Genomic DNA, 21,976 nt, shown 5'->3' with positions numbered 1-21,976 from the left:
ATACATCCATATAAATTACATGTTGGTGTTTTTTCCTGAATTCTCCTCCTTTTTAGTGAAGGTTTGTAATTCCGCCAAGTTCTCCGGTTGTCTGTAATTTAAAACAGAAATATTATTATTATTATCTAGAATTGCTTTGAGTGTAACACTTTTAAAGTTCTCCTATTATACTGTGTTTCATCAATATATAACAGGTCTCAGATATACAGAACCTGTCTCTGATTGGCTGAAACACCAAACAGATCATTGCAGCATTACCCATAATCCCCTCTGTTTCAGCCCTGTTTCCAAAGTGCTGATTCTCTGTCTGTTACTTCAGATGAAAATAAGGAGCCCCTCCCCACGCCCCTCTGAGGCTGCGGCCACACGAGGACGAAAACGGCTAAACGCATAGGATTAACGCAAACGCAATCGCAAACAAGCTTCCGTCCACACGCAATAGTTATCCGGATAGTGTCTGCCCACACGAGACCGCTCCGTTTAGCTCCAACCGCTGGAGAAGCTGCAGTACATATGCAGGAGCCTGTACGTGGCGCTGTAACTTCCTCCACAAAAGCAGCGAAGAAGCATGGTTGTCATGGTTGCCCTTCTGTTTATTCTCCGCGGTGGGGGCCGAGGGAACCGGGCAGAGTTTTTCGCCAGTCAACGTCTATTAAAGTTTAAATCTTCCGGACAAAATTATAAAAGTGCCGGTCAAAGGTCTTCTTTGTTATTTATTGAGCTTTAAAACAAATGAATAACGACTATGTATTATAATAATAAAATACACGGAGCCTCTCTTTTTCCTCCCTCTCTTCGGACAGCGTCAGTGTCTGTCTCATGCAGCAGCTGATCCAGTAATGAGTAACCCGGCCGACTGTAAAAATAAACATATTTATAACTAGTTTAGGGAGTTTGAGAGGTAATTAAAATAGCTAAGGGTGATGATCTGACTTGAAGTGTGTGTTTTGCTGCAGCGGGAGGAGCTGCAGGTGAGCAGAGCTGCGTGTCTCCGTCCTGTCAGATTAGACTTCACTCGCGAGAGAAAGATAAATAATCTGAATGCAGGGTGCAGTTTACTTTGACGTGTGGGTGAGCAGCAGAGGTGGGGAGAGGCGGGACTATTGCCTCATCATTATTGCTGTAGATGTTGCACAAACAACTGTAGCATGGTCAATAGCGTCCGGAGCACGATAGCAACTCTGCGATCCGCCATTGTTGTTGTTGTTGGCGAAACACTTCAGCACTGGCGCGGGGTAAGCGGAGGTGAGCAGAAGAGGCGGGGCTATTGCGCAATCACTATCAGTGATCTGAAAATGTTCGGATAGTAGGCCGCAAGGTGAACCTCGAAAAGTCCTCTAGAAAAGAAATCCCGCTCCACAGAAGTGGAACTACACAATCTTTAGTTCATAAAAAATAACGAGTCATGCTTATCCACCAAAAAAAAGTTCGTCGCTAAAATTCCTGCCAATTCTTCTAGGCACGTAATTATTGGCTAAACTAGTCCCTTCAAAGCGTAATAATATCTTGGTCCAAAGTAGTGCCACGGTTCGTCACGTGATCGTGCTACACCAATTGGGTAGCTGCATATTGTCAACAAAAGTGAAAGATGGCCGCCTACATGGTTGCGCTAAACCAGACCAAATGGATTCTAAACAGTGCTGTATGCTTGTTTTATGTCATGTTTTGTCATATGTCTTAATACATCACTAAGTCCGAGGTATTTGCGTTATATACGCGGTATTTGTGAGAGGTTTTACTATCTGGGAACAGAGTTGACCATCGAATCAACATTGACTAGCAGCGTTTATCAGCCAACTCCAGCTACAAACAATTTCCCCACGGGAATTAATAAAGTATATCAAACTCAAATTTATCAAACTATCATTCCTGGACTACCATGTTCGCATCGCTAGATTCATTGGCTGAGCTTGTGGATTATTCCATTAGACTGAGGACTTTTTGTCTGTCTGTTGTTACCCTGTACACGTTAAATGCACTCTTAAAATGACTTGATTTCATACATAGCTGCGTCCAAGAAGAAGGTTAACTTGTTACGTTTAAGTAATTTAGATCAATAAAATGCAGTACTTCCAGGCTGAAGACTTTTCTTTTTGTCGCTGCTCTTAATTGAACTATTCATATCTTAGACTGCACTGTAACTTTTATCCATGTATTTTTTCTTTTAATGTTTATTTTATTAGCTTTTCTTTTTAATGACTGATTTTAAATGCCATTTTCTTAATGTCTTTCATTTTTTGTAAAGCACTTTGAATTGCCTTGTGTTGAAAAGTGCTATATAAATAAACTTGCCTTGCCTTACTTATACCAATGTCCATTGATTCATTTATTTACTCATTCATCCCTCCACAAATGAAAACAACACTGATGAACCATAAAAACGAGATTTATTACAAATATAAAAAGGTATGACGTACAAAACAGTACAAAACAGAATAAGGACATGTAATGGAGTATAATTGATTGGTGTCAGGTGATCGTGATCCGCAGCCACGGCTGGGCGGTGCGGCTGATTGGTGCTGTGATTGCCTCAGCTGGTTAAAAGAGTCCTGCTGATTATACTCTGTGTTCTAGTTTGGTTGTGAAGCCACACGGTTTTTTGACCGCTGCATTGCACTGCAGAGAAGAGACTATTTGTTTATTTAAAGGACGAACACTGTTTCAACCTCGTCTGGTAAGATACAATAACTTGGAAATAAATGTACCAAAAACAAACGTATCTCTAGCATCATTTACATCTTCTGCTGCTGGCTGATCATATAGGTGACATACATACCGGCAAAGAAGTGCAAATGTTGATTGCTCCAAGTCAAAGTTAGTACCTAAACTTCTAAAAGTCTTACGTTAGTCAATCGTCTCACATGCAACAGCAAATGACTTTCTTTTACCTTTGCCATAGTAAACGCTTGTGGAGTCACACCCAGAGAATGTGTGAATTCCAATCAAGGCTGTGCAGCATGTTGGGAATGTAAAAACACCCGTGTGTCACATTCCTCATGATCACACTGCAGGTCTTCAACAACGCTCACACATCACTCAGAGATACGTTTGTTTTTGGTACATTTATTTCCAAGTTAGCGTATCTTACCAGACGAGGTTGAAACAGTGTTCGTCCTTTAAATAAACAAATCGTCTCTTCTCTGCAGTGCAATGCAGCGGTCAAAAAACCGTGTGGCTTCACAACCAAACTAGAACACAGAGTATAATCAGCAGGACTCTTTTAACCAGCTGAGGCAATCACAGCACCAATCAGCCGCACCGCCCAGCCGTGGCTGCGGATCACGATCACCTGACACCAATCAATTATACTCCATTACATGTCCTTATTCTGTTTTGTACTGTTTTCTACGTCATACCTTTTTATATTTGTAATAAATCTCGTTTTTATGGTTCATCAGTGTTGTTTTCATTTGTGGAGGGATGAATGAGTAAATAAATGAATCAATGGACATTGGTATAAGTAAGGCAAGGCAAGTTTATTTATATAGCACTTTTCAACACAAGGCAATTCAAAGTGTTTTACAAAAAATGAAAGACATTAAGAAAATGGCATTTAAAATCAGTCATTAAAAAGAAAAGCTAATAAAATAAACATTAAAAGAAAAAATAGATGGATAATAGTTACAGTGCAGTCAATTAAACATTAAAAGAAAAAAGTACATGGATCAAAGTTACAGTGCAGTCTAAGATATGAATAGTTCAATTAAAAGCAGCGACAAAAAGAAAAGTCTTCAGCCTGGAAGTATTGCATTTTATTGATCAAAATTACTTAACGTAACAAGTTAACCTTCTTCTTGGACGCAGCTATGTATGAAATCAAGTCATTTTAAGAGTGCATTTAACGTGTACAGGGTAACAACAGACAGACAAAAAGATGAAACATTTAAAGTGGTCCTGGAATCTTCATTTTCCGAAACATTCTGTAACATTATCTCAGAAATGAAACAAACATCAAAAGTGTATCATGTGCTCTCATTGTATGCTCTGTTTGTAGATGTAATGCATCTGTGTGTTGAAAACAGCATACACGTGAATATTTTGACTGAAGTGAAAAAACTCCATCACGATATCTCCAGTAATATGGGGAATTCTAAGCTGGAGACTGTCCTGGGGATGCTACAATCAGTATAACTATTGATTTTGTGTGTGAAAAAAATAAAAAAATTGTTTTTTACATCTAAAAACTGTTGTCATCATTATAGCAAGGGGAGCGTGTCTGATACATGTGTATTACAGTCCTTCTTGTTGTGTTTTTCAGTGTTTTCTGTGTGTCTGTACACACAAAGCACACTTCATTATCTACTTTTCAGCTTTTTTTAAAAGAAAAGTGTATCTTTCGGTAACTTTCTCAGAGAATTTAAGCATAAATCTGTCAAATGTTCAAAACAGCCTTGTTTCACTGAAATACCCTCAAAATGACAAACTGCCATTAAGAGTCAGATTCTTAACCAAATCTACTGACACAAAGTACTTAATTATCTACTTTTTCAGCTTTTAATACAAAAGTGTATCTTTCGGTAACCTTCTTGAGAGAATTAAGCATAAATCTGTCAAAGATTCTTAACGAAATCTACTGACACAAAGTACTTCATTATCTACTTTTCAGCTTTTATACACAAAGTGTATCTTTCAGTAACGTTACCAGAGAATTTAAGCATAAATCTGTCAAATGTTCAAAACAGCCTTGTTTCACTGAAATACCCTCAAAATGACAAACTGCCATTAAGAGTCAGAATCCAAACGAAATCTCCTCAAACAGAGTACTTTCTACAGATGAAGCCTCCCACTCAACGCAATATGCCCCACCCACTCAGCAAATCATATAAAACTAAGGACGACCGTTAAAAACTAGCCATGGATCTGAGAAAAACCAAGTCTGATGTAGCCTGCCCCTATTATCACCGGGATAATGGATATGGGCTTAATGACTGGATGTTACAAAGTAGGGGAGAGGATGCCCCCGAAGAAGCGCTCTCCTCTATATCATATCCATGTAAGGTCTTTAGGACAAAAGAGGACCATGATAACATGACATATGAAGAATATCTTTCTTTAAAAGATGGTATTATAGATAACCTTTATAGAAACAGTATATCTCATACCACTCACCAAGATCGCAAACGACAATTAGCAGAAAAGAATAGAAAAAGTAAAGAAAAACGAAGAAAAATAAAAAGCAACATGAAAAGGAGAAGAAAAATTAAAAGCAAACGCAGAATGCGAATGAAAAGAAAAGGGACCAGAGGACGGAAAACTAAAAAGACAAAAAGAAGGAAGGTGAAAAGAAAAAGAAACAAAGTGAAGACATTTAAACTAGAGGATGGTGTTGTAGAGCCATTACCGGATCATAATAATCTTATAGATCATCTCCCGCTAATCGACTGCTGCGAATGTGTTGAACAAATACCAAAAGCAATGTCAGAAAACAGAGCATACAATGAAAGCACATGATACAATATAAATGTTTCGTTTACAATACTATTACTATATATGAAAGCAAAAAAATAAAACACATTTTCATTTTGTAATGGTTGTTTAATTGAAAAAACACAACATTCAACACAATTCATAGAAAACATATTACATTTTACCAAGTTAATGTCGTAGTGCATACATATTTTTTTCACACACAAAATCAATAGTTATACTGATTGTAGCATCCCCAGGACAGTCTCCAGCTTAGAATTCCCCATATTACTGGAGATATCGTGATGGAGTTTTTTCACTTCAGTCAAAATATTCACGTGTATGCTGTTTTCAACACACAGATGCATTACATCTACAAACAGAGCATACAATGAGAGCACATGATACACTTTTGATGTTTGTTTCATTTCTGAGATAATGTTACAGAATGTTTCGGAAAATGAAGATTCCAGGACCACTTTAAATGTTTCGTTTACAATCGTTTCCCAATGACCCGAAATAGTACTGCCAGAACGAACGATATCCAAAATGTCTTCCAGTTTACAAACTTCGGCCATTCTTTTTACACAGGGGTCACTACTCGTTCTGTTTTCAATCGTCCCCATCACCATACTTATTAAACGGGTAATGACTACATTATGATCAATATATACAGAGCGTTTTGCATAGTAGTTTCTCATTTTTATTTTACTTAAAGAAAAAAGTCCCTGGCTTCTCCATCCAACTGCTGGTTGTTAGTCTTCTTCTTCTCCATCCAACTCGGCATGGATCTTTTCAAGTCTCTCCTTGAGGCGTCTGCAATTTTTGAGATTGTGAAGAAAAGCCTCCGAAGCGCCTTGGATCCTCCAATCATCCGTGAAAATGTCTTTATCATTAAGAGTCTGGTCGATCTCAGTAATGAAGTCGGTGAGCCAGAGTCTTTTCATTAACGCGTTGTAATTGTTTCTGAAGTAAAAATCGGACATGTCATTCAGAAAATCGTGTTGCCTCTGGCCGGGGTGACTGACTCGGCACCCGTTGCATATTTCTTCTCTGTACCGATGTATCACCCTCTCCACAATATCAACCAACACCGCTTTCACTGTGTCCATAAACAGAGACGTTTTGGCCCGAGGAGCAAAATCAGCAGCAGTAGTATTGCAAGATTTGGGTTTCCCCCTTGGTGGTGATGATGGTAGTCCAGTAGTCTGTTCCTGGCTGCAACTCGCGGGGGGAGTCTTGGCTTTTCTCTGCTCCATGGCTAGTTTACAACGGTCGTCTTAGCGAGGTCCTTCGTTTTAGATGATTTGCTGAGTGGAGGGTGGGGCTTATTGCGTTGAATGGGGGTAGTCAATTATAGAATTGAGAGTTTTTAGAAAAAAGTTCTTTAAGCGTTGTAGCTTTTTCATCTCATCTCCAGCAATAGGTCATCATTTAAGAACAAGTAATAGTTTTGTCAAGATTCTACAGAAGAAAGTCAGAAAAGTATAGAATGTCAGAAATATGGAAAAGTCATATAGTATGTTGAAAATCAATAAAAAGAAAACTCAATTCAATACAAATTAATGAATATTTTACCCTGTTCTAAAGTTTTGCACCCTTAAAGAAAAACCCCTTCCTTACCAACTACTTCATATTATACCCTTTGTTAAGTGTTGCGTACATCAGGGTGTATCTCAAAGTATCTTGGTAACATAAAATAACTAAAATATGTAAGTTTATCAGAAAAGAAAAAACCTTGTTTATCTGAACAAGTGTTGCATACGCCAAAGTGTGTCATAAAGTATCTTAGTAACACAAGAAAAAGAGAAGAAAGCGTTAATGTTAACAAAAACTGGATTGTTCCACTGCAATAATAAATAAATAATTTCAAAACGTGCTCTTAAAAAGAACAAATGTATTCAGATAAAAGTATTTTGTTAGACTATTAAGTCCACGATGGTTACATTTAACCCCTAACCCATTTGTATTATATGTTTGTTTTCCTAATAAAGCCAGAGTCACCTGAATTAATTTAGTCTCCATACCTTTTATTTTAATTTTTTACATTTTGTAACAATCTTAAGACATTTGTAGAGAACAAACACTGTGGTTAAAATGAGTGTCTTTATGACGTCTCTCACACAGTTGGTATTTTTCACAAAATTCATTTTTAAACACATCTTCTTGATACAGAGACAACCCCGACATTATTTTTACATAGGTAGAATACACAATGTTTTTCTTTGAGGGGGTCCTTAGTTTAAAATGATCTGGTGAGGAGGGTGTGACTTGTTATGTTGAGTGGGAGGCAGAGTCCTCTGTAAAGGTGAGATTCTTTTTCACCAGTATAATGTCCATCAATGTCTGACTCTGTTTAAAAAGTTCTTTAAGCTTTGTAGCTTTTCCATCAATCATTTTCAGCCAAGCAGTCAATGGCACCCGCACTGCTGTCTGAAATACTCCACATGTAGAATTAAAAATCTCCAAAACAAAATCATCAGAGGGGTCCTTCCCCAGCGTTTCCAAATGGCTTGCACGGTAATACCATCGCCCCGATGGTCCGCTTTTAGTTTCCCAGACGGTGCTTGTCAGGACTCTTCTCACTTCTGGCAGCGGGGAAATAACTCTTTCTTCCTCCACATTGAGGGGCGGCGGTGAAATCTCTTCTTTGATCTCGCATGCTGTCTGTGTTTCTTTGCTTTTCTTTGCAAATATCTTGTACACCGCTGGTTCCACTATGGTTTCTTGATGCACTACTTCTTCCGGTACCGTGGTTGCGTGGAGATCTCTGGAAGACACCAGAGTTAACACAGCCCAATCTGTTGAGGTCAGTGTCGCTTTAACACTGCGGGGTTCGTACGTTTCTCCATTCTTCAGATTGTAGAAATGCAGTTCATTCGCCATATAGTTGAATACATAACCCCAAACATCGCCATTTTTCAGAGTCCATTCTTCATGAAGTTCTTCGGCTGGAGCCGTCTGAACCCGGCACATATATTGCATTCGTTTCTTGATTGGCGCTCCGGACTGATGGCTGTACGTTGTCACAGGCGTCTCGCTGATTAAACCCATATCTATGCTTCTCTTTGCCATTTTTCTTTTTTGAAAAGTGCCTTGGTGATTGGAAATGACTGGCCTGTTATCTAGTTTGAGCGTATTTATTTTTCGTCTATTTCCATCCCCTTACTTTTAAATGATCTGGTGAGGAGGGCGGGACATGTTATGTTGAGTGGAGGCGGAGCCCTTGTACAAGCTGGAGGCTTCATGGAGTGAAATGGAGCAGAAACACACATTCTTTATGGGTATTATCCCAGTGTTCTAAATCTGCCTACCTTCCCTGCACTTTTGTGTATAAAAGCTGAAAAAAGTAGATAATGAAGTACTTTGTTTTTAGTAGATTTCGTTAACCCCTGAGGCAGTCCAAAAACTAAGAATCTGTCTCTTAACCCACCATCCCCCGAGAGCCATAACATACTCAACTCCCTACAGCAGCTCGGGTGTTAACTCCCGTACAGAATGTCAGTCACTGCATAACACTTTTTTAGTTTTGGTCGATGTGAGTGCTCGTATATCCTGGAATCGTTTTAAATGTTGCCAGTTTTTTGAACGATTTTAATAGTTTGTTTTACTTCGCATATTGACTGGCTAATGTGTCATTTTATTTGTGTTTTACAGCTGTATTTGTCTGCCTTTCATTTCTGTGTTTTATATGTTGTAACTTTGTACATGCTGCCCTTCTTGGCCAGGTCACTCGTGGAAAAGAGATTTTAATCTCAATGAGTTTTTTTACCTGTTAAATAAATAATATATATATATATATATATTAGTGACACTCTGCAGATTTGTGTGTAATTTACTCACAAAGGAACTGTAAAATACACTTTAATGGATGCAAACCTATAGTTAATAAAAGTAATTATACATTAGTTCACAATCCTACAACTAAAGGAACTGTAAGATACACTTTTTATGTATGCAAAACCTGTCATTTTGGAGAAACCATCTCGAGTGAGCTATAATTTGAAAGTACACCAGTTTTTGAATGATTTTAATAGTTTGTTTTACTTCGCATATTGACTGGCTAATGTGCCATTTTATTTGTGTTTTAAAGCTGTATTTGTCTGCCTTTCATGTCTGTGTTTTATATGTACATGCTGCCCTTCTTGGCCAGGTCACTCTTGGAAAAGAGATTTTAATCTCAATGAGTTTTTTTACCTGGTTAAATAAAGAATATATATATATTTATATATATATTAGTGACACTCTGCAGATTTGTGTGTAATTCACTCACAAAGGAACTGTAAGATACACTTTAATGGATGCAAAACCTATAGTTAATAAAAGTAATTATACATTAGTTCACAAACCTACAACTAAAGAGTACGCTGAAAACTATAATGTCCTTGTAGGGTTCTCATTTTTAAATGATCTGGTGAGGAAAGGTGGGGCTTGTTATGTTGAGGGGTAGGCTGAGCCTCTTGGAGAAAAGTCATTTGCAGTCAAACCGGGGGAGAAATCCTGCTCGTTCCTTCAACCTTCCTTACAGAGCCCCTCCTCCAACACACATGACCAGAAAGAGGCTGTACTCTGAACCCACCCCCCGATGCCGCATTCGTTTCTTGACTGGCGCTTCAGACGGTTGACTTGGTAAGCTGAATTGTCTGTCTTTTTTTTATTTATTTTTGAGCATATATATGGTCGTAGCCTAGTCATTTATACGGAGGCTTTCATCAGTGTGAAATTACACATCAAAGGGGCAGGCATCAAAGGCTAATTAGATTAGACAACAAAGGGCTCTGAGGGGGAGGGGTCAAAGAGACTATCATATTCAATACATCAAAAAGACCTATACAACAGAGGGGGTGCCTGGGGCTAATCTAATTGCGGGGCAATTACTCCACTCACGGCGTCAGGGGTCAGATACCTTACCTATCTTAATTGATACAACAAAAGACCTATACACAAAGGGGTGCCTGGGTCTAATCTAATTGCGGGGCAATTACTCCACTCTCGGGGTCAGGGGTCAAATACTTTAACTATCTTAATTGATACAACAAAAGAATCACGCCGGGGGATCTTTCACGCCAATCTGACATCAAAGAATGGGGGGCGGGACATGGGAGGCGGGACTTAGCTCATTGGCCAATGGGGAGACGGACTTAGCTCATTTGCATAAGTAGGGAGAGGTGTGACCTGTCACACCACCTGTCACTTTTTTGACGAAAGGAACATGTTTACTACTACTCACATGCATTTCCAAACATTTGGACTACCTATGTTGCAAATGTATTATCTTTTCAATTTACACACGGCATCTATTGCACGTCTGTCTGTCCTGGGAGAGGGATCCCTCCTCTCTTGCTCTCCCTGAGGTTTCTCCCATTTTTCCCTTTAAACTGTGGGTTTTCTCCGGAAGTGTTTCCTTGTACGATGTGAGGGTCTAAGGACAGAGGGTCTAAGGACAAAGGGTGTCGTATTGTCATGCTGATATTCTGTACACACTGTGAAGTCCACTGAGACAAATGTAACATTTGTGATATTGGGCTATAAATAAACATTGATTGATTGATTAATTGATTGATTGATTGATTGATTGATTGATTGATTGATTGATTGATTGATTGATTGATTGATTGATTGATTGATGTAGAAGAGACATGGAGAAGAGGGGACACATGTTGATGTAGAAGAGACATGGAGAAGAGGGGACACATGTTGATGTAGAAGAGACATGGAGAAGAGGGGACACATGTTGATGTAGAAGAGACATGAAGAAGAAGGGACACATGTTGATGTAGAAGAGATATGGAAAAGTGGATTTTGCATAATCGGTGACCTTTAAAGGGATCATCTTCTCACCTGATCTCAGCGTGGTCCTGGAGTTCCACATTAAGAGTTTCAGGCAGAAATAAGCAGAGACCTCCAGCTGTGATGGGGACGATGCCGTATATCAGCATGGGGATCGTCCAATGATAGACTTCCAGGAGTCTGATCAGAGGAGCGAGGATCCCCGCCACACGAGCACACATGGAGTTCAGACCTACTCCATTCTGCCTATAGTACAGATAACAAAATGATCTTATAGCAAAAGCAAACATGTCTTTTGAATTGTACCTGAGGGATATGTACCTTACCTTAGAGTGGTAGGGTACAGTTCTGCAGTGTAAACATAGACGATAGAGAAACTTGTAGTGGCAGCAAACTTCCCCACTACTGCGACGGCTGTTGCCACCACGGGAAGATCTGATGTACATAAGGAGATTTTGCCAAATGGTGATACTCTAAATCCGACCTACATTCATACTGAGGTAATAAATCAAGCGTGAAGTAGGGACATTTTCTCATTGACTTCTATAGAGTCCGACTATAGTCGCCCCCTGCTGGCTGTTAGGGAGAATGCAAGATAAAGGCACTTTTCAGACCTGCTTGTTAATGAATTAGTAATTAGGTTAGAGGATGGATAATGAGTGTAGCAAAGAGATATGTTTGATAAAAATGGGATACAACCTGGTTCTCAATAATCTGGTATATTATACACCAGTGTTTCTCAAACTTTTTCATACCAAGGACCACTTAACCAATAAAAAAACACTCGTGGACCACCTAACTCCACAAATATCCAAAATCGCATCGTTTTTCTAGAACAGATTCAAAATCGCCTGAAAATGGTACAAACAAGTGGCAACATGTGTGATGAAGGTGTTGCGCTGGCCGGGCTATATCATGCAATCGAAAGTGAAACTTAACGTCGCTTCATTGCGGAGATATTCCTGCGAGAGTGCAGAAAACTTACATTTATTTTACAAATGTCAAATGTTGCCAATATACTCGCGGACCACTAGGGGGCGCTCACGGACCACCAGTGGTCCGCGGACCACACTTTGAGAAGCACTGTTATACACCAATGCGGCTTTCAACAGACTCCTATAAACTATTCAGAAACTTACCTTTTGGTATAGTGAGTATCCCTAGACAAGCAGCGCCGGCAAACAACAGGACGATTGCTTCACATCTCTTCCTCCCAAAGCGCTGGATGAGGCCCAAACTGCCCCAACGTGCCGGAAACTCCACTAAACCGAAGATGAACTGTGTGAGGTAGATGTTCAGGCCGAAGTTCCCGACATTCAGGCTCAGTCCGTAGTACACCAGACTTGTTGCAAACCTAAAAAGAAAGAGTTATCTTCAGGGAGGAATGGCTGGAGATGTGGCAGCAGGTTATGGATGATCGAATACTCACCACAGGTAGCTCATTATCAATGCACGCTTTCTCAGATAGGAAATCCTGAAGAGGTCCAACATGCTTCCTCTTTTGGACGGACCCTCAACACCTAGCTAAAAGAATCAGTTTTAGTTTGTGTTCTTTTTATTGCAGAGCTTTATTGTATTTGCCAGAGAAGCATCTCACCTTGTTCAGCAGATCTTCTGGGACCTTCCTTCCGTTCACCTTTGCTGCCTTCCTGATCTCCCTGATAGCCTCCTCCTTCCTGCCCTGGGTGATGAGCCATCGAGCGGACTCTGGAAGAATCCTAATTGACATACATGTCCACCATCACATACTATAGAGCAGGGGTGTCCAAACTACGGCCCGGGGGCCAAAAGCGGTCCACGGACCAAAAGCGGCCCGCGGACAATTTTGAATCAGCCCTCAGCAAATTAAAAAAGTATAATGTAATACAGCCCACAAATGAAACTTGAGCTTTTCTTGTATTGTACTTGTTAAATATATCTGTAAACATATATTATACAGTAGTATTCATGTGTTAATAATAATAATATTAAGCCCATTTTACAATAAATTCAGTCAATTACATTTGAAAATAATGTTCTAACAAATCTAAGTCGATAAGAAAAAAGCCCAATAACTTATTTACATAACAACCTTGAAATACAACCTTCCTATTTCTCCTTATTATAATCAATCTGAGGCTTCTGTTCCAACACTCACAAGCATCATTTACCTACATTTGATTGATTTTGTTAACTTATAACTGAACTTATGAGGCAATATACCTCTTGTGAAGAGAAATAGAAATAAAATGGATTGAGAGTGGCCCAGCCCTTCGAATATTTTTCTCTATGTGGCCAAAAGTTTGGAAACCCCTGATATAGAGCGTTCACTTAAGATGCTAATCTCGATTTAAGCCCTAAGTGTCTGAGAGGCGTCTGACCAGTAAAAGATTCCCAGGACAAGGACCAGAGGACTGAAGAGCACCAGCTGCAGGATCCTCCAATCACGGATCAGATAGGCAATGCCCGACAACACCATCAGTCCAAGGGAGTAGGACGAGTGGCAGATGACGGTGCAGAGAGCAAACTTTGAGGAGTCACTCCACTCTCCACCTTCAAAGCAGAAAGTAGACAGTTATCAGCCGTTAGAGACCCAGACAGAAGCTTCAGTGGGGAACAGTAGACCTACCTATGACAAATAAATTAGCAATAATGCCTGAAACGGCGATGCCAGCTAGGAACTTCAGAACAATATAAACATAGATGTTGGGTGAGAAACTAATGCCGACACCAAACAACATGAGGAGAAAGATGGAAAGCAGGACTACGAAGCGGCGACCAAACCTACGGAGAGAAGAGAAGCACTGTTGAAGATGCAGTTAATCTGTTACTCGTATAAGTTTAGCACCATTTAAATCAGTTCAGGTTCATTAATATCTAGTTCTTGTAGTAAAGATGGGAGTTATTGAGCACCTGTCAGACATCGGCCCAAACACCAGCGCTCCAACCAGGAGACCGGCCATGTAGATGGACTGAGACGCTGCAATCAAACCACTCCGGTCACAGATTATGTTGAACTAAGAACAGAAAGGATGGAGAAAGAAGTAAGACCAAAGAAAACAAACTAAATTAAGTTCTGGATTTGGCTTTTAGGACATTTTACAACGACCTCAATTCCTAAATAAGGGGTTAAAAGTTGTCATACTTGGTAGCTTATTCGAATATGTATTGAGAAATATACATAGGCTGATATACAGACGTCTCCCTCCCAATGCTCTTCAATGTGAAAAAGTATTTTTTCATTGGCCGGCACTCTTTCTGGGGGATTGACTACAACTAGGTTACAATGCATGATGGTTTGGTGGCTCAAATGAGACCTAAATGCAACAGCTGCCACAACTATCAACAGTAGAAAAGCAACCCAGCAAGAAGTAAGAATGACTTAATTTTCGACGATTACATTTCTAACTAACTATAAAATGATCTCTTACCTCTGTCACAATGCTTGATGCCCCTTCAGGTGCCTCAAAATCCGACCCATGAATGCATCCTGTAGTCTTGTTGATGCCGTACGCTATAACAGTTTCCAAATCCAAATCCACAGGTGTGAACATCTCACAGCTTTCAAAGCCTCCATCGTTGTTCAGTGGGAGGGTGAGAGTTCTTTGTTGTTCCTCCGTCAGGTTGGGTCCTCGCTCCAGGATCCAGTCGGTGTTGCAGTGATGTGGGAAGTTCAGTCCTACAAACACCTGACCAATCACATCGAAAGCTGTGAACAGGCTGGGGATGCATAACACCGCCACCAGACGTTTCTGAAACAAACCAAACTTCCCGATCTCCTTCAGAATCTCCCCAAAGCTGCTCATTTTGACGTCTGGATAAATTTGCCGTGGTGCCACATTCAAAGTGCAGAGTGAGTGATGGATGTGCCAATCTGAAGGTGCTATACCTCAAGGAAGTTGGCAAAAGGTGCCCACTAACTAATATTTAACCATGGACATAAGATTAGTACGATGGACTTAAGACATAACAATAATAAAGCTTGCACTTTAATAACCTGCCCATGCCAAGAGGTTATATGATGACTTAATGGAACTATTCATATCTTAAACTGCACTGTAACTTTTATTCATGTATTTTTCTTTTAAAGTTTATTTTATTATCTTTGCTTTTTAACTGCCATTTTCTTAATGTCTTTCATTTTTGTAAAGCACTTTGAATTGTCTTGTGTTAAAAGGTGCTATGGGTACTACTCTCATCAATGATACGCGAGCATTCACACACTGAAGTTGTATAAACGTAGCCGGCCAATCAGGGCGAGCCTCCCTGAATGCACGTGCAGGCTCACAGTATATAAGTCAGCTACGCCTCCTGACTTTCATCCTGACGACAGGGCGTTTATCCATCGAGCCTGTGTGAGATAGAACGGTGGGTTACGTATTGTAACCCTAGTGTTATAAGCACAGGCGGAGCCCTCTACCTAGGAGCCCAGTCTTTCCTATGCCGCTCGCTGAAGAGGGTGTAGGATGACAGTCAGGAGTCGTAGCTGCCTTATATACTGTGAGTCTGCGCGCGCATTCAGGTAGGCTCGCCCTGATTGGCCGGCTACGATTATACAACTTCAGTGTGTGAACGCTCACGTATCATTGATGAGAGTAGTACCCATAGCGTCCAGTAGAGGGCTCTGCCTGTGCTTATAGTACTAGGGTTACAATACGTAACCCACCATTTTGACCATGTCCCCTATGGGGCTCCGTAGAAAAGTGTGTTATTGTGTTGGGTGCAACTCGATTTTGACAGGAAAGCAACTGGAGACTTCTAGAATTGTGTGAGTAACATTCTGTGTTTCGACTTCTCTGTTTCAGTGTGTGTACTCTGTATCAATGCTCTGTAGTTGATCTGACTGAAATTGTGATTTTAAATCTCAAAACCGCTACAGTATCTGTCAGGCAGAAACTTGGGACAGGTAATTTGACTGAAACCTTAACACTGAACTAACTGACTGCTAGGGTTAACTTTGATTTAAACATGTGTAGAATACTAAGAGCTTTATTGAGTAGGTGTAACTGTATTAAAGGGTTCAACTCGTAACTTTATAACTTAGGGTTTAATGTAATTGACTTAAAAGACAATAACAAGTCAGGAGGAAGCCAGTCTCCATTTCCTTTTGAGGGCCACCAGCTGCAGAGAGTTAACTAATTAAAGGGACGTGGCCCCACAGCTGTGAGAACTCAGCAATCAGGTGTCCATTTTAGGTAGCACTTTCCTGGAGCGTCAGACTGGCAAAGACATTAGAGTCCTGCGGGAGTCCAATCCTACTTTGATTGAGCTAAGTATCGCTGGTGTTTTATTTTATTTGGTTGTTTAGCCCCTCATGCTATAATCATGTGTATTTTCTCCATTCCTGTTTATGTGTCTTCTCGCAATTATCACTGGCCCCGTGTATCTCGTAATCGATATAACTGGCCTGCTCTCATCTATCCCGCCTGCTCTCATCTATCCCACATGCTCCACTGAGATCTGCCTGTGGAACTGCCAGTCAGCTGTTCCTAAGGCTGACTTCATCTCTGGCTACGCCTCCCTGCAGTCTCTGGATTTCCTTGCTCTCACTGAGACCTGGATTACTCCATCCAACACATCCACCCCAGCAGCTCTCTCCACAGCATATTCCTTCTCCCATACACCCAGACCCACTGGCAGAGGAGGTGGCACTGGTCTCCTGCTCTCTCCCAAATGGAGCTTTTCCCTCTTCAAGCTACCGAAATTCACTCCTTCCACCTTTGAATTCCATGCCGTCACAGTAACCCATCCTATACAATTAACCATTGTTGTTCTCTACCGTCCACCAGGCGCCTTGGGGGACTTCTTGGAGGAATTGGATAATCTCCTCTCACACATCCCTGAATCTGGCCCTCCCGCTGTACTTCTCGGAGACTTCAACCTCCAGACGGGGAAGATAGACGAACTAACATCTCTGTTAACCGCCTTTGCTTTCTCACTGTCTCCATCCCCACCAACTCATAAGGCTGGCAATGTCCTTGATCTCATATTCTCAAGGAACTGCACTACTTCTAACCTCTCTGTAAACCCGCTCCACACCTCCGATCACTTCTTCATTTCATTCTCTCTACCCCTTTCCAAACATAAACTAATCTCTTCTCATCCTGCACGCCGTAACCTTCGTTCCCTCTCCCCCTCTACCTTTGCCTCATCGGTGCTCTCAGCCCTCCCTTCCTCTGACTCGTTCCAATTGCTGCCTCCAAACTCTGCTGCAGAAACTCTCCTCTCTACTCTCTCATCCTCTCTGTCCTCTCACATCTCGGCAGGCTCGTCAGACCCCTCCTGCTCCCTGGCTAAATGACGCACTGCGTGCTAATAGAACCGTCCTTCGGGCAGCAGAGCGGAAATGGTGGAAATCCAAACACCGTGACGACCGCCTAACCTATCAGGCTCTCCGCTCCTCTTTCTCTGCTTCCATCTCTCAGGCAAAAAGCACTTTCTTTCAAGAATAAGAATCCAATCTTCCTATTCCAATCCCAACAACTATTTTCCATCTTCTCCTCCTCCTGGACCCACCCCAAAAACCCCTCCCCCCTCCTCCCTTCTGTCAAGCGACTTTGTTAACCACTTTGAAAAAAAGGTTGATGATAGTCGCTCTTCTTTTTTCTGACTCACCGCTGGGTCCACCCAGACCCTCCTTTCACCCACACACTAACCTCCTTTTTCCCCTCTCCTCTCCAAGTGAGGTTCTTACCCTCATTACATCTGCCCGCCCTACCACCTGTCCTCTGGACCCTATCCCTTCAAACCTCCTTCAGACTATCGCTCCTGATATTCTACCGTTTCTCACCCATTTCATCAACACTTCTCCTAACTTCTGGTCACTTTCCAAACAGTCTCAAGGAGGCAAGAGTAACCCTCTCCTAAAGAAACCCACTCTCAAACCCGTCTGATGTTATAAACTACAGGCCTGTCTCTCTCCTCCCGTTCCTGTCTAAAACACTTGAACGCGCTGTCTTTAAACAACTCTCCTGTTATCTCCATCAGAACAACCTTCTGGATCTGCACCAGTCTGGTTTCAAGGCAGGTCACTCCACAGAAACTGCCCTCCTTGCTGTCACTAAGGAACTGCACACTGCTAAAGCAGCCTCCCTCTCCTCTGTCCTCATCCTGTTGGACCTGTCTGCTGCATTCGACACGGTGAACCATCAGATCCTCCTTCGCACTCTCCAAGAACTTGGAGTTTCAGGCTCTGCACTTTCCCTCCTCACCTCATACCTCAAAGACCGCACCTACATGGTAACTTGGAGAGGGTCCGAGTCCGACCCTTGTCAATTAACTACAGGGGTCCCTCAGGGCTCTGTTCTTGATCCCCTCCTCTTCTCCTTGTACACAAACTCACTCGGATCAGTTATTAGCCCGCATGGTTTTTCCATACCACTGCTACGCTGACGACACCCAATTAATTCTGTCCTTTCCCCGCTCAGAGACCCAGGTCGTCGCACGCATCTCTGCTTGTCTAGCTGACATCTCTCCGTGGATGTCCGCTCATCACCTCAAGCTCAACCTTGACAAACATCGCTGCTACAACCCGCTGCTGCAGATACACGCTTTACAACATCAGGAGGATGTGTCCCCAGCTGACCCAGAAAGCGACGCAGGTTCTGGTCCAGGCTCTCGTCATCTCCCGCCTAGACTACTGCAACTCCCTCCTGGCTGGTCTACCTGCATGTGCCATCCGACCTCTGCAGCTCATCCAGAATGCAGCTGCTCGCCTGGTCTTCAACCTTCCTAAATTCTCCCACACCACTCCGCTCCTCCGCTCCCTCCACTGGCTTCCGATAACTGCTAGAATCCACTTCAAGACACTGGTACTTGCGTACCATGCTGCGAATGGATCTGGTCCTTCCTACATCCAGGACATGGTTAAACCGTACACCCCAGCACGTGCACTCCGCTCTGCATCAGACAAACGGCTCGCTGCACCATCGCTGCGAAGGGGACCCAAGTTCCCTTCAGCAAAAACACGTGGGTTTGCTATCCTGGCTCCAAAATGGTGGATTGAGCTCCCCATTGACATCAGGACAGCAGATAGCTTACACACCTTCCGGCGCAGACTGAAAACTCATCTCTCTCGACTCCACTTCCAGCAATAGAACTATTAACAAAGCACTTACTAATAAAGGACTGGCTTATCTAAAGCCAGTTGAGTAGCACTTGAAATGTTTTTTCTCTATGAGGCCTGATGTACTTTATGATTCTGTTTTCTTCAAGTTTGTATTTTGTTGGTCGACCGCACTTATTGTATGTCGCTTTGGATAAAAGCGTCAGCTAAATGTAATGTAATGTATATCCCAAAGAAAACACACCACCTGTTAAAGCTGGGATAAATAAAATGCAATAAGCAATCACACAGACAGTTGCAATGCATGTAGCTTCACCTCTTAACCTGTGTCAAAGTACAGTATCATTTATTCATCCACATATATATTGTTCACCCAGTTAGATACGGTGGATGATTTCACAATAATAACTAAGGACAATCTGAGTGGACCTTTAGAGTTTGGATGAAGAAGAAATAAGAAATATATGTGGGATTTAATTTGAGTGTGGTAAATATAAATTAATATTCAATCATAAAAAGAATATTATGATTACTGACATGTGTTTTTGATGTCACCAATAGCTGTGTTTGCTTCCCTTTATTCTTGATAAATGTCCCAGTTATCAAACAAACAGTCTACATACTTCTGTAAAACATTTTTTATTTGCAACAAAAATAATACAATATGTTTAAATAAATGGTCAACAGGTCCAGAAAAGGAACCATTACATTTTGGTGCTTTTTCCTGAATTCTCCTCCTTTTTTAGTGAGGTTTGTAAGTCCGCCAAGTTCTCCGGTTGTCTGTAATTTAAAACAGAAAGATTATTATTATTATCTAGAATTGCGAGTGTAACACTTTTAAAGTTCTCCTATTATACTGTGTTTCATCAATATATAACAGGTCTCAGATATATACAGAACCTGTCTCTGATTGGCTGAAACACCAAACAGATCATTGCAGCATTACCCATAATCCCCTCTGTTTCAGCCCTGTTTCCAAAGTGCTGATTCTCTGTCTGTTACTTCAGATGAAAATAAGGAGCCCCTCCCCACGCCCCTCTGAGAGACATTTGGTTATAAAGAACTCAATGGTGCTCTAGGAGGAGATTCAGGTGATGGGGGGGGGGGGGGGGGTTACCTTGGTTGCTGATTGGCTAATGGTTACACAAGACAACACATTGTTATGACATCATAAAGTGGCCAAAATCTGATCAGCTCATTTTCAGACAGGTTTCTATAGAAATGGATCAAAAAGAGAGAGAATCTTTGTTCCTGAAACTTTCAGAGTCTCTTTCCACAGAGGGGACACATGTTGATGTAGAAGAGACATGGAGAAGAGGGGACACATGTTGATGTAGAAGAGACATGAAGAAGAGGGGACACATGTTGATTGTAGAAGAGACATGAAGAAGAGGGGACACATGTTGATGTAGAAGAGACATAGAGAAGAGGGGACACATGTTGATGAAGAAGAGACATGAAGAAGTAGGGACACGTGTTCATGTAGAAGTGACATGAAGAAGAGGGGACACATGTTGATGTCTCTTCAGCTGATTCAAAATGCTGCAGCTCGTGCACTAACCAGAGTTAGGAAAAGGGACCACATTACTCCTGTTCTGGCTGCCTTACACTGGGCATCCCTATAGAACACAGGATAGAATTTAAAATGCTTCTTCTCGCCTACAAAGCCCTTATGGGCAAGGCGCCATCTTACCTTGAAAGGATATGGCGTTCCACTAAACTTGAAGAATCTCGTTTAATTTGGCATATTACTCTCAATGAATATAGAAAGCACGGCGTAAAGCGAGAGCAGCCTACTACTCTCATTATAGATGAGAATAAGAATAATGCAAGATTTCTTTTTCAGCACTGTAGCCAGGCTGACAGAGAGCCACAGCTCCATTGAGCCTTCTATTCCCATAGCACTCAGTAGTAATGATTTTATGTGCTTTTTTAACGATAAAATTGTTACTCTTAGAAACAAAATTAATGACCTCTTGCCTTTGACCAGTATAGTGTTATCAACAGCTCCCGGAAACGTAAGTTCTAATATTACACTAGATAGTAACTAGAATGCTTTTCAGCCATAAACCTTGAACAATTACATTCAATGATTCTCTCTTCTAAACCATCAACGTGCATGTTAGACCCAATTCCAACTAAGCTGTTGAAGGAAGTTTTTCCATTAATTAGCACTTCTTTATTAAATATTATGAATATGTCTTTATTATCAGGCTATGTTCCACAATCATTCAAAGTAGCAGTGATAAAACCGCTTCTTAAAAAGCACAACCTCGATCCAGAGGTTTTAGCCAACTATAGACCTATTTCTAATCTTCCGTTCCTCTCAAAAAGTATTGAGAAAGCGGTCGCAAAACAGCTGTGTGATTACTTAAAAAACAATGATTTATTTGAAGATTTTCAGTCTGGCTTTAGAACACATCATAGCACAGAGACAGCTCTGGTTAAAGTCACAAATGACATTCTAATAGCCTCAGACAAGGGACTTGTCTCTATTCTTGTTTTGCTCGATCTCAGTGCTGCATTTGATACTATCGACCATGATATCCTATTGCAAAGACTAGAGCACTTAGTTGGCATACAGGGAACTGCTTTAGGCTGGTTTAGGTCCTATCTATCTGAACGCTCTCAGTTTGTACGTGTTAACGATGAATCTTCCAAGCAAACCAAAGTTAGCCATGGAGTGCCACAGGGCTCAGTGCTCGGACCTATTTTGTTCACATTATATATGCTTCC

At 41.3% G+C, this 21,976-nt stretch overlaps 1 protein-coding gene across 1 annotated transcript; it reads right to left on the bottom strand.

Moving 5' to 3' along the window:
- Nucleotides 1–11,243: 11,243 nt before the first annotated feature.
- On the bottom strand, nt 11,244–14,981 carry LOC117465997 (solute carrier family 22 member 13-like). The gene is made up of 9 exons (XM_034109126.1): nt 14,607–14,981; nt 14,089–14,192; nt 13,805–13,959; nt 13,557–13,728; nt 12,794–12,914; nt 12,626–12,720; nt 12,336–12,550; nt 11,523–11,631; nt 11,244–11,442 (listed from the first exon to the last, which is right to left on the bottom strand). Exons 1-9 carry the CDS (start codon nt 14,979–14,981, stop codon nt 11,244–11,246), a joined length of 1,545 nt encoding a protein of 514 aa, XP_033965017.1.
- Between the last annotated feature and the right edge of the window lie 6,995 nt (nt 14,982–21,976).

Source organism: Pseudochaenichthys georgianus, chromosome 20, assembly GCF_902827115.2.
Source record: "Pseudochaenichthys georgianus chromosome 20, fPseGeo1.2, whole genome shotgun sequence".
Taxonomy (NCBI): domain Eukaryota; kingdom Metazoa; phylum Chordata; class Actinopteri; order Perciformes; family Channichthyidae; genus Pseudochaenichthys; species Pseudochaenichthys georgianus.
This window is presented reverse-complemented; position numbering and strand designations above follow the sequence as displayed.